The sequence below is a fragment of the Microtus pennsylvanicus genome, chromosome 20 (genome assembly GCF_037038515.1).
Source record: "Microtus pennsylvanicus isolate mMicPen1 chromosome 20, mMicPen1.hap1, whole genome shotgun sequence".
In the NCBI taxonomy this organism is placed as follows: domain Eukaryota; kingdom Metazoa; phylum Chordata; class Mammalia; order Rodentia; family Cricetidae; genus Microtus; species Microtus pennsylvanicus.
The window spans coordinates 1,686,876-1,705,456 of record NC_134598.1 but is presented as its reverse complement, the minus strand read 5'-3'; the positions used below and the strand labels follow the sequence as shown (position 1 = coordinate 1,705,456).

The window sequence follows — 18,581 nt, the reverse complement described above, 5'->3', positions numbered from 1 at the left end:
GGCCCGCTAATCAATGGCAAGAACTGCTTCATTACAGCCTACATTCTGGGAGTCTATTCAGGGAGATGAGGTCTCTCCCTTGCACTTGCTGTTTCTCAGCCACAAGCTTTTTGTTTGTTTGTTGTTGATTAATCTGGTAAACAAAGAGACTCCTGGTTGTGTCTCTGTAAACCTGGGACTTGAATGCAATTTGTGAACAAAAGACTTCACGTGGCCGGGTACTGCTGAGGAACACTATCCCTCCTGCGGAGCTGCTGCCCAGACCTGCCAAATCCAAATCAGCCATTGGAAGAAGATATCCGGGTGACTGGAAGTACAGGGAGCTGAGAAGCACAGATCCGACCATCTGATAAAATTCTCCACTTCCGGGCCTTTGAGAAGTGTTATTAAAGGCATCAGCCCAGTGTTTGAATGCATTCCTTTAGAAAAGTATGTAGTTAACTCATTAAGGGGTGTTGGCATGGTTATGACCTCCATTTGCTTGTGTGTGTTGTTGGGTAAAAAAGGGGTGGGGAAAAAAGGGGGGGGGGCAAAAGCCCTGCACTTCCACTTCCCGCCTTAAGAGGGAGCTATACTGTAGCGCCACCGGGTACAACAGGACTTCATACTGCTAACTTCTTGAAAATGACCTGCATGGCCTTCCCTTAAACTACTCAACAAATACTCGTTGAGCAAGTACGAAAGAGAGCCTGTAACAGGCTCTGGAATGCACAAAGAAATGGAAGTTCTCAAGCGGAAGTCTGTTCCTCCTGTTGGAAATGCAGCTGTAGCCTTCCCAACAAGGAAATGATGCTGAGTCAGGTCACGGAAGCCATGCGAGACGGGAGGATGCAATCAAGAAAGGAGGTAAAAGGGAACCTAGAGGCAAGAGCATGCCATTCCAAAGTCAACCTAGTGAAAAGTCCAACAGTTGGTAACAACCGCAGGGAGAAGACGAGAGAGACCCTTCAGGGAGGTGGCCTTAGGGTTCATCCATGAGAGAGCATGCCAATGGGACCGGGACTCGTTAATAGTACAAACAAACCAAAGAAAACCTGGCTTCAACTGGGTCCCAAGGGCCAATATTCTGACGTTGGAGTGGTTTTACAATCCAATTTTCTTTAGTAGATAGTCATCTCAACGTGTCTGTGTAAGATTACTGATACAAAATGCAATTTAAGGGCACTGAAGAACTCAGTTAATAATCACATAAAAGTGTTTGAAAGAAGCCGCAAGCAGGAATCACTTCAGACTCCTTCCGATCTGTACCTCCCAGTCCTCTCCACCAGTAACTGGGTTGGGTCCATTGCATTTTGCTCCTTCTTACTGTCCCCAGGGACTTTGCCTTAGCTTAAGTAACAGTTCGCAAGGCCAGGTACATGTGGGAAACTTTTACAACAATGTTTGGTGTCTCAACAATGACCAGCATGACAGAGCAGTGGCAGACACACCTTGGTGGGGACCAACCACTCTCTAACTGGACTTAAGACCTTCTCAACAAGAGGAAACTCACGCTTGGCACTGGAAAGCTAGCCCAGGCCTAGTGCAGTCATGGAGTTTAGAGGAGACCCTACAACCACCACTTGACCAAATCAGTACAGTCCTTGGCTACATTCTAAATACACGTCCTGACACAGTTAAGTATAGTTCTCACCCCTCATCAAGGAAACTTCTCTTTCCAACAGATGGGGACCTTTACAAAAAAACACAGTCAGTCAAAATGCAAAGCCCAGGTTCAATGGATACATCAACAAAACAGTTGCTGCACTCAAGACTCAGGAAGCATTTAGCAGTTAGGGGCACATACTGCTTTTCAGAGGACTGGAATTTGGTTCCTTGTGTCCATATCCACTGGGCAGCTCACAGCTGCAGAAAGCTTTAGCCCAGGAGGATACAAAGCCTCTGAGCTCAGCTCCTCAGGCAGATGAGCATGCGTACAACACACACACACACACAGACACGCACACACATGGCTGTGGAGCCTTGTTAAACCCCCGAGGCTGAGTTCTAGAAGACTATGCCCTGGCCCTGCTGTTCCCATGCCCCTTTCTTGGCCATCATGAGCTGAGGAGCTGTATTTACCCAATTCTACTACAATGCTCTGTCTCACCGCAGGTCGGAGCACAATGGCACCAATGGAACATGGACTAAAACCCCTCCAACTATAGCCAAAACAGTCTTTCCTGCTTCGAGTTAACTCTTGCAAGTCTCTGCCATGGTAACGGCAAACCGATGTAGTCCTACCGGAGCCTGTTTTTTCTCCTCACTTCCTGAGCTCTGACAGAAGATCATCTATAACAGTCCTCAGCATAGCTCCAGGGTTGTGAGGTGAAGACACAGCTGGAACTGAGCAAGTGTGCACAATCTGATCCCCCCCCCCCCATTCTTTTGTTTTTTTAGAAAAGGTCACACTGTGATGGAGGAAGGTCATTGGTTAAAATAAAAGAAGCTGCTTGGCTCTCATTGGTTAGGAGATAGGTGGGAGGAGTAAACAGAACAGAATGCCGGGAGGAAGTGAGGTCAGACTCGACAGCTCTCCTCTCCGGAGCAGACGCAGGAGAGACGCCATGCTACCTGCTCCAGGGAAGACGCACGCTATGAAGCTCCGACCCAGGATGGACTTAGGCTAGAATCTTCCTGGTAAGACCGGTGCTCACAGATTATTAGAGATGGGTTGATCGGGATGTGAGAATTAGCCTAGAAGAGGCTAGGTAGAAATGAGCCAGAGCAGTGTTTAAATGAATACAGTGTCTGTGTAATTATTTCGGGGCATAAGCTAGCCGGGCAGGTGGCTGGGGCTTTGGGGACGTAGCCCTGCCGCCGCTCCTTATTACTACAACACTGTGTAGCCTTAGCTTGCCTAGAAATCTCTTTGTAGACCAGGCTAGCTCTAAACTCACAGAGATCTGCCTGCCTCTGCCTCCCTAGAGTGGAGATTAAGGGAATAATGCCAATCTGATCTTCCTTCAAGTTCCTGGGGCCATGAGTGACTTTCAGAGAAGTCTGTCTCATGCAGCATGTCTGGGGTTGCAGGAGATTTGGCATCCTCACCACATCCCTTAAAGACAGGCATTCGTGTCTTATTCATTTCTCAGCCCCACCCTGACCCTAAGCTCACGTATCTCATTTCTATTTGTAAAATTTTATTTTCAAATATATGCCCTTTCAATGTTAATGAAAAATGACACATCTTAATATGAAATAGGAGCAAAGAAGTGGAATTGATGTCTGTGATAAAACTTCATTCCTTACCTGTTTAAATAATTTAACAGCATATGTTTGGTTTTGAATCTCCACTCTGTACACTTCAAATATCTCCCCTTCTCCAATTAGGAAGTCTTTGTGGAAATGTTTGGTTCCTTCTATGATACTTTGGAAGCTGATGGAGGGTTTATGCAGAACTCCTTGGGAGGGAGAAAAAACAGAGACAAGGAGCCATCTCTCTGAAGAATCAATATCACTGTTACAAGCAGGGCATACACACTGAAAGCAAATCATCAGAGCAGAAGGCCTGAGTGAGAGCAAGTCCCAGGAGGCAACGGTAAAGCCCATGTGTGTTCTCTGGGCATTTGCTTGGGTCTGGCTCTCATCCCTCGATACAGCGTGGGGCTTTTCACATATCTGAAAGGCGGCATGATTGCTATCTTCACAGAGGTTAACCGAAGAGCTTAGCCTAGGCCATGACTCTAGAAATCTGTTTGTCCTCAGGTCATGCCTTGCTTTGGACCTAGTGGACTCTTGGGATGCCTCAGCAGTGTCCCCAAGTACTGCTAATAGAGAAGCTTCTCTTTAGCCACGGCCTCTCACCACCTAGCTGGTTTCCTCAGAGTAAATGAAGATACTTCATCCATTAAAAGATCAGCCGGAGTAGGTGCTAGGTAAAAATATTTAAAGATAAAGCAAATGCAGATTTGAAAACACAGAGAGCCTAGAGGTGTGGCTTACTCCTGAAGTTCAATCCCCAGAACTACAAAGGAGAAAAATAAAAAATAAAAAGCAACATACCCTATCTCCCTTAATAAATAAATAAATAGCATTGCTGAAATAGAGTTTCATTTAACTGTGTTTCTACAAACACTCTCTACAGACATAACAGTTTAATTTCTATATCAGTGCTAACGACTCAAAACCTGATCTGCCTTTCCCAACATAACCAGAGAATCTTCACACGTGGTGGAGATGATCAGCCAACTGGCCTTCAGTAACCTTTCAATTTTACCAGAAGTACTCTCAGGCGGAACTAAATCATTTTGTCTACGGATAAAGTACAGAAGCTAATATGAGATACAGATGGATTTCCATAGGGACCTTGGCATTACATAAAAACCATCCCAAAAGGTCTGGGCATCTATAAAAACTTCTAAAGCTATGGAAAACTCAACACAAGTTTGTAAATGTTTTCTTATGGTAAACAGAAACAGCAAATTCTGCTAACCACGTCTCTCTACAGTCTTCCCTAGTCAACAGATGACGGCAATGACGATGATGACAAAGATGATGATTGTGGTAGTGATGGTGCTGGCTCTTCTTCTTCTTCTTCTTCTTCTTCTTCTTCTTCTTCTTCCTCTTCCTCTTCCTCTTCCTCTTCCTCTTCCTCTTCCTCCTCCTCCTCCTCCTCCTCCTCCTCCTCCTCCTCCTCCTCCTCCTCCTCCTCCTCCTTCTGTTTCAGAGGATCCCTGTGGCAAACTCTTATTTTTTTTTTAATTTTTCTTTAATCGATGCACTAGTGTTGTGTTTTATAAAGACAACGTCAGCCAATGGATCCTTATATAACAACAGGTCCTCTATGATGACTGTGTCTATCAAATTTAAAAATATTTAATATTTATGAAAATGTTATATTAAATTAAAATATAAACAGTGTGGTTACTTATTATTTTTCCCACAAACTCACTCATATTAGAGCGTGATTTAATTAAATTGTGGTGTAATTGTTTGTGTTTTCTTTTTTTAGTTACCTTTTTCATTATGTTCAAAAGCAAGAACATGATCCTCTGTGACTTTGGCTGGTTCCTGAAAGAAGAAATGTATATTAAGCAAGTCTACTTTATAAACCTAGAAAAAACAGAGTGCTGACCGACACCGATCGCTCCCCCTAAGGCTATACAATGCCACAGAGCAGAGTCTAATCTAGAAGAAAGCTAGAGTAAATCTAAGTCAGCTCGCTCTACTCAATAGCATTCATTGCCTTACAGACACAGCTTCCATGCCCACTGGGGACAGCAAAGAAACAGTGCCACAGGCAGCCAGAGCCACTTTTAGATGGATTGTAAGGCTTAAAAAAAAAGTCACCAATGATTTGTTGTGATATAAAACACATAGCAACTCCATAAAAACATCAACTAGAAAAAGGAAATTAAAAACGGAGTTAGGATGAGTGAATCACTGCCAACACCTTAGGAGTTCTCAGTCTCTGCTCTGGTAGATCCTAGGAGACAGTGATTACTCCCCAACTATTTACAGACCTCAACTAAATACAGACAAAGGGAGAGGCAAAGTATCGCTAATTTCAAACACTGCCTGTGCGTCCAGCATCTTTCCACCAGAGAATTCCAATCTCTAGAAAGTATTTGCACCAGAGGTCCAGGGTCGTTTCCTTTGTACACGTGCTGTGCGTTGGGCAATGCGTTGGGGAATCGAAGCTCTTGATGACGAGGGGCTGAAGGATGAGCGCTCGCTCCTGGAAGAGAGGTAAGGGAGCAGGATGTAGAAATGTCTGTGTCTTGAATGTTCATTTGCACCAAGACCATGAAAATAGATATTTCACTAGTGATGTCCATTTAGAAAGTTTACCCTTAGAACAACTGGAATGGTTAGGATTCACGCCTGTGAAATGTCTTCTAAGAGGGAAGGATCCAAACATACCTGTTCCCACTTAAAAGGCAGCTAGCTACTTCCAGGTATTCTTAGTTGTCATTAAAAATACCATAGCATCAAACAGAAAGCTTAAAGGCAAATGTAATGCTATTACTAGGTTCTGCAGGTGCATGTAAAATGTTGAGGTTGTGAGATTTTACTTCCTTGGGCTGATTTATTATTTTCACGCTTTTTAAGGTAAAGTCTCAGATATTCTGTGCGTGCACATACACAGATTATCAATCACCAATACTTACACCCCTTCCCAAATATAAGATATGATTTTACCTTTGGGAATGCTGTCACAACTGAAGTGTTCTATGTAACTGCCCATAAAAGACGAAACCACTTTCATTTTTCTTCTCCTTTCTAACACTATGATTCAGCTTTTGGAAATTTTTTATTTTTGTTGTCTAGTCACTCTTTTCTTCTAGTGTTTATCCAATTATTTTTTTTTACAAAACTAGCAACAAAACACCATCAATTTTTTTTTTTCGAGACAGGGTTTCTCTGTGGTTTTGGAGCCTGTCCTGGAACTAGCTCTTGTAGACCAGGCTGGTCTCGAACTCACAGAGATCCACCTGCCTCTGCCTCCCGAGTTCTGGGATTAAAGGCGAGCGCCACCACTGCCCGGCTGTCCATCAATTAATTTTTCAGATACTCAATATCTATAGAACTTTTTTCCAAACACAAACTCACACATCCTCCTTCAGAAGACACCAAATATTTTCCAAAACAGACCATATATTGGGCAATAAAATGAGCCTCAATAGATCTAGAAGGTTTGAATCATACAAAGTATATTTTCTGACCTCTGGGAAATGAAAGTTGAAATCAACTATAAAGGGAAACTCAGAAAACTTACAGAAACAGGAATGTCAAAGGCAACGGTAGAAAGTAAGTTAGAAAACACCTTGAATGTGCCTTTTTAGTGCAGCAGGCAGCACGTCGGTCTTACAGAAAATAATTTAAGATGAATCAAAAAATTTTAAAATAACCAAACCTAAGGTAGAGTTAGAGGAAAACCTGTAACTGTAAATTTCTACCTTACAAAGGAAAAATACCTCAAACTAGTGGCATATTTTCATTGTAAGTAACTATTAAAAATGGTAACGTAGACAAAAGCAAATGAAAAGAATTCAGGTCAAAGTGGAAGTAAAAGACTTTCCAAAAGAGAGATTCATAGAAAGCAAGGACAGCTCTTTGAAAAAAAATCATCAAAATTGACAGTAATTTAGAAAGAATTAAAAAGGAAGTGAAGGAGGGAGGGAGGAACGGAGAGAGGGAAGAGATAAGGAGAAGGGAGGGATGGAAAGAGGGACAGAGAGAAGGATAAAAGGAATGGGGAAAGGAAGAAGGGAAACAGAAAGGGAGAGAAGAAAAGGAAGAAGGGAGGAGGGAGGGGAAGGAATAAAGGAAGAAAGGAAGGAAGGAGGGAAGAGAGGAGAAAGACTCAAATTACTAAAATTAAGAACAAAAGAGGAGCAATCACTACTGATTTTATGATTTCAGTGAATCATCACTGTTATAAAAGAATATTATATCAAGAAAATAAAATACACAAGAAATTAGATGATATGAATAGATTTCTAGGATTCTATCTACTAAAATTAATTCAAAAGATAATCTAAGTGGACCTATAATAACTTAAAAAGTAATTGAGTTAGTGTTTTCTAACTTCCAACAAAGAAAGGGCTGGGCATTGATTAAGTCTTCCAGCCACACACGGTGTAACACAAACCCTGTACCGACTCCTCAAATGCAGAAGACGACAGAAGAACTCCCAGGTCATTCACTGGGGTCAACATTGATGCCAATGCCAGGCAAACACAGCAAAGGGCAGACCACCTACTCTTATGAATACAGATGCAAAAATCCTCAACAAGACACCAACAAACCAAGTCTACAAATATGCAATGTATCACGTGTCACAACTGAGCTGGATTTTTCCTAGAAATCCAAGATTTGCTTAAAATTGAAAATCAACTAATACAACACAACTCAAAAGAATCGAAGATGCAACAGTATATGTTCACCCCAAGACTGTGAAAAATAAATCGACAAATTCCAATACCCTGTCATGATAATACAAAATTAAAAACCCTTGAAACAGAAGATAACTTCCTCGATCTGATATAAGGTATCTATTGGGAAAAAACTTAGTTAATGTCATAATTAATTAATGGTAAAAGACAGGATGTTTTCCCCTTAAGGTCAAGAAGAGGGTGGCTGCTTGATCTGGCCACATCTGCTCATTACTACATCAAGAATTCTAGCCAGAGGAAGCAGACAAGGTAAAGAGCTAGCATACACCCCGAATCAGGTATTGCCACATGCAACATTTCAAGTCTGGGAACTATAAACGTGTTAAAATTTGTCATTCTTTTGTTATTAAAGAAAGCAAAGATAAGATTTCCTTGTCAGGAAATGACAGCTTTAAAATAGTTCCTCTAGAGCCGGGCGGTGGTGGCGCACGCCTTTAATCCCAGCACTTGGGAGGCAGAGGCAGGCGGATCTCTGTGAGTTCGAGGCCAGCCTGGTCTACAAGAGCTAGTTCCAGGGCAGGCTCCAAAGCCACAGAGAAACCCTGTCTAAATAAATAAATGAATAGAATAGAATAGAATAGAATAGAATAGAATAGAATAGAATAGTTCCTCTAAGAAGCCAGTAGAAAGCTGTGTGTTGTGTATCAAAGCCCCTTAAAAACAAAAACAAGAAAGCACTGATTTGGGGAGCTAGCTCAGCTGGAAAAGTGCTTTCTACACAAGTGTAAGGATCTGAGTTCAATCCCCAGAAGCCATACAAAGACCTCAACATAAAACCAACCACACTGAACCTCACAGAAGAGAAAGTGGGAAGTACACTTGAATGCACTGGCACAGGAGACCACTTCTTAAATATAACCCCAGTAGCACAGACACTGAGAGAGACAATAAATACACGGGACTTCCTGAAACTGAGAAGCTTCTGTAAAGCAAAAGACACGGTCAACAAGACACAAAGGGAGCCTACAGAATTGGAAAAGATCTTCACCAACCCCACATCAGACAGAGGGCTGATTTCCAAAATACACAAAGAATTCAAGAAATTAATCATCAAAAGAACAAATAATCCAATAAAAAAAATGGAGTACAGACCTAAACAGAGAACTCTCAACAGAGGAATCTAAAATGGCTGAAAGACACTTAAGGAAATGTTCAACATCATTAGTCATCAGAGAAATGCAAATCAAAACAACTCTGAGATTCCATCTTACACCTGTAAGAATGGCCAAGATCCAAAACACTAATGACAATGTATGCTGAAAAGGATGTGGGGTAAAGGGAACACGCCTGTATTGCTGGTGGGAGTACAAACTGGTACAGCCCCTTTGGATGTCAGTGTGGCGATTTCTCAGAAAATTAAGAAACAACCTTCCTCAAGACCCAGCAATACCACTTTCAGATATATATCCAAAGGATGTTCAACCATACCTCAAGGACATGTGTTCAACTATGTTAATAGCAGCATTATTTGTAAGAGCCAGAACCTGGAAACAATCTAAATGGCCTTCAACTGAAGAATGGATAAAGAAAATATGGTACATTTACACAATGGAGTACTACACAGAGGGAAAAAATAATGACATCTTGAAATTTACAGGCAAAAGAATGAACCTAGAAAACACCATATTAAGTGAGACAAATATAATATGTACTCACTCATAAGTGGCTTTTAGACACAAAGCAAAGAAAAGCCAGCCTATAGTTTATAACCCCAGAGACCCTAGACAACAATGAGGACCCTAAGAGAGATATACGTGGATCTAATCTACATGGGAAGTAGAGAAAGACAAGATCTGAGTAAATTGGGAGCCTGGGGATCATAGAAAGGGTAGAAAGGGAGGGAGAAGAAGGAAGGGGAGCAGAAAAAATATAGATCAATAAAAACATTTTAAAAAAGAAAAGAAAACCCCAAACAATCAAAAAAAAAAAAAAACCCCAAACAGTCAGGCACAGGCATGTGTATAAACCCCAGCACTGCTGAGGCAGACAGACAGATCCCTGGAGCGTGCTAACCATCCAGTCTTGCCTGATCAGTGAGCTCCAGACGGATGAGAGATCTTGTCTTGAAAAACAAAGTGAATGACTCCTGACAAACAACACCCGAGGTTGCCCACTGATTTCTGCGTGCGCGCGCGCGCGCGCGCGCACACACACACACACACACACACACACACACAAAGCGAAACTAGGGGGGGAAAAACCAAACTGGTCCTTAAACTATAAATGCAAAAATCTGTGTGTTCTTACCTGCATGCTGGAAATATGACAATAAACACTAGGTTCTTTGGACTGGTTGGTTATGTGGTAAGCTCTAAGGAATTGTTTTATAATGGTAATGTTGCCACCTAGTGACAGAATTCTGACTTGCAGAATAGTCCCTGGGAAGGAACTGGCCTTTCTCACTGAGAGTCCGAAGACAATTCAAATCTAAGTGGTGCACCCTACAGAGTGACCAGCTCCTTACCAGAACTGTTTTGTCTCAGAAAACAAGTTCACACTGGCACGTACCAGGGTCACCACCCTAGAAAAGTACCAATTTACTGCATTCGCGAGGCAGACCGGAGCCCAGACATAGCAACAGTGCAGTGGTCTGTCCAGCTCTTTCTGCTTCACCTAGGCCATGTCCCCCTAGGCTCATCAACCTAGAGAACTGACCTGGTATTTTCATAAAAGGGAGGTTGCATAGTTCATCAACTAACTTAGGATAAGAAACTGAAATAAATATTTATACTATCACAAAAAAACAAACAAACAAAAAAAAAAAAAACAAATCTAAGTGGTGCATAGAGGTCCGAATAGGAAAGGTAGAACACACTGTAAAAATAAAAGTATCCCGCCCAGAAGAAAAGAAGGGTTAAAGGTTAGCAAAAAGCGATCATCCATTTAGCTGCACAGCCTGGCCTTGAGAGCAATAGGCAGAGACTTGTGTAAGAACTCTGCCTCCTAAGTCAATGAGCAGTCCTTCTAAAGGTTACATACTAGCTAGCCAGAAATACGCAGAAGAAACAACAGAACCAACCCCTCAAAGCTAGCCTCTGAGCGCTACACTGGTGCTGCCCTGTGCACGCGGCATGAACGAAAAGAAACGACAGGACAAATCAGAGTGAGTGGCAGATAAGTACGGCATGATTAAAGCCCTGTCATATAGACTGTACTAGAGAATTACAACTTTATTCTGGAGTCATCATTTACATTCAGAGAGGACCGAATTATATAACTGTCTATAGCTGGGAAAGCCAATGTTGTTGCTGATTTTTAATAATATAAAGAAATAAAAAATTACATTATATATTTTAATTTAAATATTTTGATTCTTCTGAGCTTTAGACAAGAAGCTGATGCAATTAGTTGCTAAATGAAAAGTTAAAATCCTACAGTTGCTAGGAGAGTGGCTCAATCTTTAATGCCAGCCTTCAGGAGGGAGAAGCAGGTGGATCTCTGGGTTCAATGCCAGCCTGGTCTACATATCAAGTTCCAGGTCAGTCAAGGTTAAATAGCGAGTTCCTGTCTCAAAAACAAAGGCAAAAACTGCAGCAAGGAATGTTTTGTACTGTTAAACAATGAGGAAACAAAGTGTCAAGTTCGCAAGCCACAGCAAGACAGGCCTCTGTCTGAGTCAGAAATGACAAGTCCCATAGGACGAATAGAGAGCCACAGTCTGAGAACACACTCACCATAGTTCGTGATTAAATGGATAGCTCGTTGATGCCCCATCTCCTGGAGAATCTGTAAAAGGTCCCCGATGGTCTTGTTTTTCTGTGCCCAGGACCACAGCAATTCTCTTGTTCCACTTTTACCTTGGTCTACGTATTTTTCAATGTGACGAACATCCAGCCAGCTGTTTGAAAGTCGCTCCGCTATGGAAAATGCAAGAGGAAGAAGAGAAGAATAGCTAGCTTGCCTTCATTCAGATACTTGGGACTGGTCTTGTCACCTGGCATATTTTACATCATGTGAATTGTAACCTCACTGTAAGCTCTTTTATTTTGAGCTAATTTCTTAGAAACCCCGCCCTTCCATCCATAGTCACATTACTAACCAGGACAAACGTCAGAATGAGATGCAATAGACCCTTAGCCTTCCTCCAGTTCCCTCAGCTGTCTCCCTGGTGGATCCGTCTTCTCTCCTATCCAAGGCTTTCTGCATTGCATTTGCTCGTCTCTGAGTCTGCTCTATGCTCTGGCCCCTCATCTTTCCAGTGGGTGGACAACAGTGTGTCCTCAGTGTGCAGTGTCCAGCGGTTTGGTGCAAATGTCTGACGGCCATGTGTATGCTTATCATCTGCAGGGCTTGGCAGCAGTGCTGTCTGCAAGCTCTCTCTACTACAAGTAATCCTTTTAACTACAATGGGGAAGACACTTGGAGATTCTGGAACCATCCTTCTTCTGCTCGGATTTATTTTGCACCGCTCAATGGATTTTGTTTATCACCATTACTACTATGATATATTTGCTTAATAATGATTTTTTCCTTATGTATTTATTAACAGTATTTTTCTGTAGTGAAGAATATGCACTCTTATTTATTTATTCATTCAACTTTTAGAGTCTATCATTATGGACTTAAGGTTATTTTATTCCAAAGGGTAAAATCTAATATTGTTATTTTGCTGCTAAAGTTATTTTGCTGTGTCCATCTAGGTGGGCTCTTGTCTTTTGAAAAATATATATATATATATTAGCACTTCTTAATTTCCTGGCTCTACACTGTGCTCCCGGTTCATTTGTCTTTTTTCCCTCTTCTACAAGGCTGCAATTATTAATCACTTGCTTGAAGAGCTGTAGTTTCTGTACCAGAAATGGTTTTCCAAAGCTAAGATCTAGTTGCCAGATAGAACGCAGGCTTCATCACTGACAGACTCCCAAAGCAAGCACAGCTGGGAATGCCTTCATGTGCGCTGATCCAGTGTCTGTATTTCTCAACCTGTATGGTGCACATCACAAACCAAGAGTCTATTCTAGTGCCCCTGGATTGGATCTAGCGTTGCAGGTTGCATGTTGTTCCTCATTTGTAAATCTATTCTTCTTGAACAGTGAGAAGCTTTGCCCTTGTCACTGACAATATTTCTATTTGCTTCGTCCTACTGTAAGCATCAAGTACGCTCAGAATTGTTGAGCCACCCTTGTGAGAAACACATGAACTGAATTGAAGTACAATGGTTCTTGCTGCCCCAGGCCTAGGAGCCTCCAGTTAAGGCATTGTTTACCAAGCACTTAGGTTAATTCTTTTCCTCCTTGCCTCTCTTTTGTGGCTATTACTCATTTGTAATACATTATACTTATTCTTATCCAATGGCTTTTTAAATATTTGTTCTGTAATGTCTTGGTGTTGAACATTTTTGAGTAACTAAAAGCTGATAGCTGGGTGGTGGTGTGGGAGGTCCTTCTGTCTATGTGTTGCTTTTATTACTTAATGAATAAAGAGACTGCTTTGGACTTATAGCAGGGCAGAAAAGAGCTAGGCAGGAAAAACTAAAGTGAATGCTGGGAGGAAGAAGACAGAGTCGGGAGCTGCCATGGAGCCTCCAAAGGAGAAAGACACAAGCCACAAGCTGGAACCTTGCTGGTAGGCCACAAGCCCCATGATAAAATAAAATAATAGAAATGGGTTAATTCAATATGTAAGAGTTTGCTAGAAATACGCTAGAGTCATTGGCCAAAGCAGTGTTTTAAATAATATAGTTTCTGTGTTATTATTTCAGGAGTCTGGGTGGCCAGGAAATGCACAAGCGGCCTCCTACAACAGGGAAGGACCAGGGAATAGTGTCAGTGGGGTGCTAGGCTTTCCATTGCACTAAACAGGACATTGTTTAGGGTCCTGTATAATCCCCTGAAAGCGGTACCAATATTATATAAGATTTTTATGGTGCCTGAGTTAACAGGATTTATCAAATGAAAATTTGTATCGTCTTACTACACAACTCCAAAATGTTAATGTGCACTATAAAGCAAAGGAAAGAAGAGAGAAGGCAATGACAGAGTGAAAACGTACTTGGTCCTGTGGTAACACCCCAGAGTAGCGGTCCTACTGAGCTCTAATGTAAGCAGTGTATTTGGGGTCATGGATGGTCATGGTACCGTCCCACCACGCCTTTCCCTCCACGAAAGACTGTAAACGGTAGGGTCCTTTATATAAGTCAATTCGTGCCCGAGAATACTAGTGGAAATCCTGATACACTCCCATGACTGGCTGTTAGAGCTCAGCACATCTTCCTTCTGCCACGCTCAAATAAATAAATGGACTAAACCCTCCAGCAGAAACCACGGGAACGCCACTGGAAGATTCTGCTGCCTGCTGCTGATATTCTTCAAAAGGATAACAGGGCTCAGATTTGACAAGAACGGTAAACTATATGAGTCTTTCTTCTTTTTAAAACTGGCTTCAGAATCTCAGGTCTGTTAAATTCTCAGGGGGTTGTTTTTTTTCATTTCTAGTGTTTGAAATCATATTAAAAAGACAGGTGTTTCTACTTTAATACGGCACCCTCTGCCCCCACATTCCAGTTGTATAAGGCTTGGCCAGAACATAAAGTTGACTTCAGCTTTATAATCTTAATATTCTCAGTAAAACCATAAAGTTGAAAGAGGTAACGCAAAACCACAATGCCTCCCTGTTCTTCGAGTCAAAATTGACTTCGTAGGTATCAATACTACTCAACCAACATTCCCAATTCTCTACTCCATTGTTAAAGGGTAAATTCCACTGCCTTGGACATCCAGATGTCAATTCTACCAAGATGCTGGAGACCCAGCATACAAGTCACAAGGATTGTATCCCAGTGACGGTACAATACAAGCACATATCAACATGGGGTGACTCAGAGTCAACACGGCTTGGCACGCTGGGTCACGCCATGGCCCCTCCGTGCTCTTTTCAGGAGGACGAAGCAGTTACGCTGTGTCAAGCCGTTGAGGTTTCCATAGCGATTGCTACACAGAATTGCACCTGGAATTTTCTGTCATTTACGTGACATTTTGTTTCTAAACAGAGTGAAAGGTGGGGGCAGCTTTGTGTTCACATAGTAAGTGAGCAGGCGATGGAGACGTTCAGTTTGGAGGCATATATAGTCTGCAAGGAGAAAACATACACAACCCGATAGCTGACGTCGCTATCTTATACAATGGCAGCAGTAAGGGAACTCACTGGGTTTAAAAGAAGCCCACGTGAAGTTGGGAGGGAATTGGGGTAGAGGAATAAGGGTGAAATTAGAAAGGAGGAAATTAGGAGGAATTTAGTAAAAAGAAAACACATAATATGCATTATTAAATTCTCAAATAAAAAAATAATTATATCAGGAGTTGGGGATATACGCCAGTAGAAGTGTTAACTTACTTTGCAAAAGCCCTGGGTTTGATCCCTAATCCTACAACAAAAATTCACTATTAAAACATGCACAGTGTGTTTTTATTACTTTCCCTAAATGATATAATGTGATTATCTACTTATTTGTGTTGAGTTACATATTATTCATACTCTAAAAACTATGTAAAGTATATGAGAAGACTATGTACTTTACACACAAATCCAAAGTTATCTTGCATAAAGAAGGTTATGGATGATTATCTCTCAAACTAATTTGTCTTTTTGGTTAATGTATATTTTTTCCTAAATACTTTATTTGACTACTTTTACAAGCTCTTAAGAGCAAACTACTGTTCTTTGAACATTCCTTCACGTTTTCATTGTGAAACTTTTTATAGTAACTTCAGGCTCCAAGGAGGAACAGGGCATGGAGACAGGTTCCTGAATAAAAATGGGGACACCAAGAATGAATCTGTACATGGAGTTTCTGGAGCCCTGATACAAGGTTAAAGCCGTTAGTATTTCTAAATGGTGGTTAGGGCTTAGACAGGTTTTGGCTAGGGGTTTCTGTCCTGGGACATTTCCATCTGAAAATATGACAACTCACTGTGAACTCTACAGACTATTCTGCCTTGCAGGGAGAAAAGTCTCCAATCAAAATAGAGCACGGCTGTGCGCACTTGGGTTCACACAGGCCCAGGAGTGTTTAGTGGTGGCTGTGCCATTAGCCTCTGGAAACGTGCGTGGAAGACTGCGAATAATTTCCCTTTTCCCCAGTGTTGTAGTTTATTTAAAAAGTGGCGCACGTGAAAAAAAGACACCTTGCGACAATGCTCACGTGGAGGGGTTTTTTTCTTGTGGGAAAGAGAATGGGAAAAAGGGGGGAGGGGATGAGGGAGACAGGCCTCTGGGGACAGGAATGGCAGAAGAGGTGTGTGTGTGTGTGTGTGTGTGTGTGTGTGTGTGTGTGTGTGTGAGAGAGAGAGAGAGAGAGAGAGAGAGAGAGAGAGAGAGAGAGAGAGAGAGAGAAGGGAGGGAAAGAGGGAGGGAGGGAGGGAGGGAGGGAGGGAGGGAGGGAGGGAGGGAGGGAGGGAAGCAGAAAGATAGAGAATGAGACCGGGTGGGCAAGAACCACCTTTTAAGAGAGAAGATAGCAAATGTGCACAGGAGGTGCTCTTGGTGGCTGTAGCTGAGAAAGCATCCTGTCAGGACCCCAAGGGCAGGCCAGTGCAGATGCCTGAATATTAACAATAATGAACACTGACTCTCAAATCCCCCTAGTCTTTTGAAGTTGAAGTTGTAGGTCAGTGGTAGAGCATTGGTATGACATACCCAAGACCCTGGGATAAGTCCCTAGCACTGAAAAAGAAAAAAACAAAAACCCCAAAGCCCACAATTTCTAATCTTTAGGAAACTTTCTGCCCTCAAAAGTCACACTCCGAAGAAAGAACACTCGGTGTCACAGGGCTTTTTCTCCAGTAAGAGAAGTTTAGCTCTCTTCTAGTAGAAAGTACATTTTCTAATTATTACTATTTTCAGGGTATTGAGCGAATTGCACCACACAGATTAATAATATTATCTCTATAACACATGACAGCTTTGGCATTTGTTAAATAAATAAGGCTGGTTCTTTTGAACTTCGGATCTTTGGGATAAGCCTTACACACATGATTTCTTGGGGGCTGAGAGGGAAGATGGGGAACGTCAGACTTGAGCCAGCCTGGAGACAGGGCAGCTAGGGCAAGGTTTGCTGGGACTGACGGAGAAGGAAAGGTGTATGGGATGGAATGGAAACTCGTTTTACAAAGAAAGAGGGTATCGTAGAGTAAAAAAAAAAAGGCAACCCTTAAAACGGAGGTTGCGCCAGGCGTGGTGGCACACGCCTTTAATTCCAGCACTCAGAAGGCAGGCGGGTTTCCGTGGGTTCGAGGTCAGCCTGGTCTACAGAGAGAGTTCCAGGACAGCCAGAGCTACACAGAGCAACCCTGTCTCAGAAAACAAAAACAAAAAACAAACAAATGGAGGTTCATGTTCAAGAGAAGCCGCCCAGGAAAATCCGTCTTGTCTTCATATGTCACACACCCAGCACCGATGATCGATTCGCATTTGCCACAGGACACACAGAGACCCTGAGGACCAGCAGAAGTTGTTACCATTCATGACACGGGCCACCCGAGGCTGGTCCCACGTGGGGCAGCAGCGGGTGATTCTAATTACAAGAACTTGAGAGTTCATCCCACCAGCTATGAGACGGACTCACACTTGCAAAAGGAGCACAAAGTTGGTAGCTTCAGCTTTACAGGCGGCCTCTCCGGTGGAGAGAGTTTACATACAGAGACTAAGCATTGTTTTAATGCTCGTAGTTCTCACAAGTAGCAAAGGAACCACTAGCGATAATTAAGGAAATCAATCAACTTTCCAAAGCCCGGAGATGTCAGCTGTCCCACATTCCATTCCTCATTCTCCTTCCTCTTTTCTTTTTTCTTTTTTCAACTGCTGGATTTCCCTTTTCAAAGAGCAGCAGGACATAACTGTGCTGTCCCCTCCTGCCATGTACCCCAGAGACTACGAAGAAGAGAAGCCCCGTGTTAACCCCACTTCTGAGATCCAGCTGGGGTGTGAGTGGACAGGCATCGAGTGCGCTGGCTGCGTTAGCTACCTAACACAGATCTGCACAAGAGAGTATAAGGAAAGCTAGATTAGGTGAGAGGGTTTTTCTGCAGAACTGGGAAAGAGACTCGCCAATAGTCACTTAGAATTGGTACTGCCTGCGTGCGTGGGTGGCTTCCAGGACTGGAAATTGAAATATGTTTTCTCTTTCTCCTACTGGTGATTCATTGTATATCCTTAACGGATTTTCCCTAAGGATAAGGCATTTTGAATAGAAATACCACTAAAGAAAGACTAATTATCTGCAACCATAAAATTCTATAAAACAATAACTTCAATTTGGTGCAACAGGAATGTAAATTCTTGGCCAGTTAGCTACAGTTCATATTCTTAGTTTCTACTGGTACTTTCGTTACTTTTCTCTCTTCCAGAATATAGGGCTTTATTTCTTCATAAATCAAAGAGTAAAGGTCCCAATAATTAACTGTATTGTTAAAGAGCATTTTAAAATAGAAAGATAAAGTAAGAAAAGTGGGCTGTAGTTGTAGAAAAACATTGTTTTGGAAGGCAAATCTTACTAAAAGACACCTCGTCACAATAGAAATCGAAAAATAAGGAGACCTGAGAAGTTGAGAAATCTGTTGACCTGAAGGTAACAATCAGACAGTATCTCTAGATGCTCAGAAGTCTTTGCAGGCTGTTTTGAAAGGGTCAAATGTCTCGATAGTGCTAACCACTGGGGAATTCAGTGACAGAAATCTTGTCTCCATATGCAAATATGTCTCTGGA

General features: G+C 42.2%; 1 protein-coding gene across 1 annotated transcript in view; it reads right to left on the bottom strand.

The window, feature by feature from the left end:
- Irak3 (interleukin 1 receptor associated kinase 3) overlaps positions 1–18,581 on the bottom strand; it is a 55,480-nt gene that overhangs the window by 28,582 nt on the left and 8,317 nt on the right. The window contains exons 2-5 of the mRNA XM_075954207.1: positions 11,555–11,737; positions 5,556–5,659; positions 4,938–4,992; positions 3,232–3,383 (exon numbers count right to left, since the gene is read on the bottom strand). Coding sequence (XP_075810322.1) covers positions 3,232–3,383; positions 4,938–4,992; positions 5,556–5,659; positions 11,555–11,737 — 494 coding nt within the window. The remainder of the gene's footprint in view (positions 1–3,231; positions 3,384–4,937; positions 4,993–5,555; positions 5,660–11,554; positions 11,738–18,581) is intronic.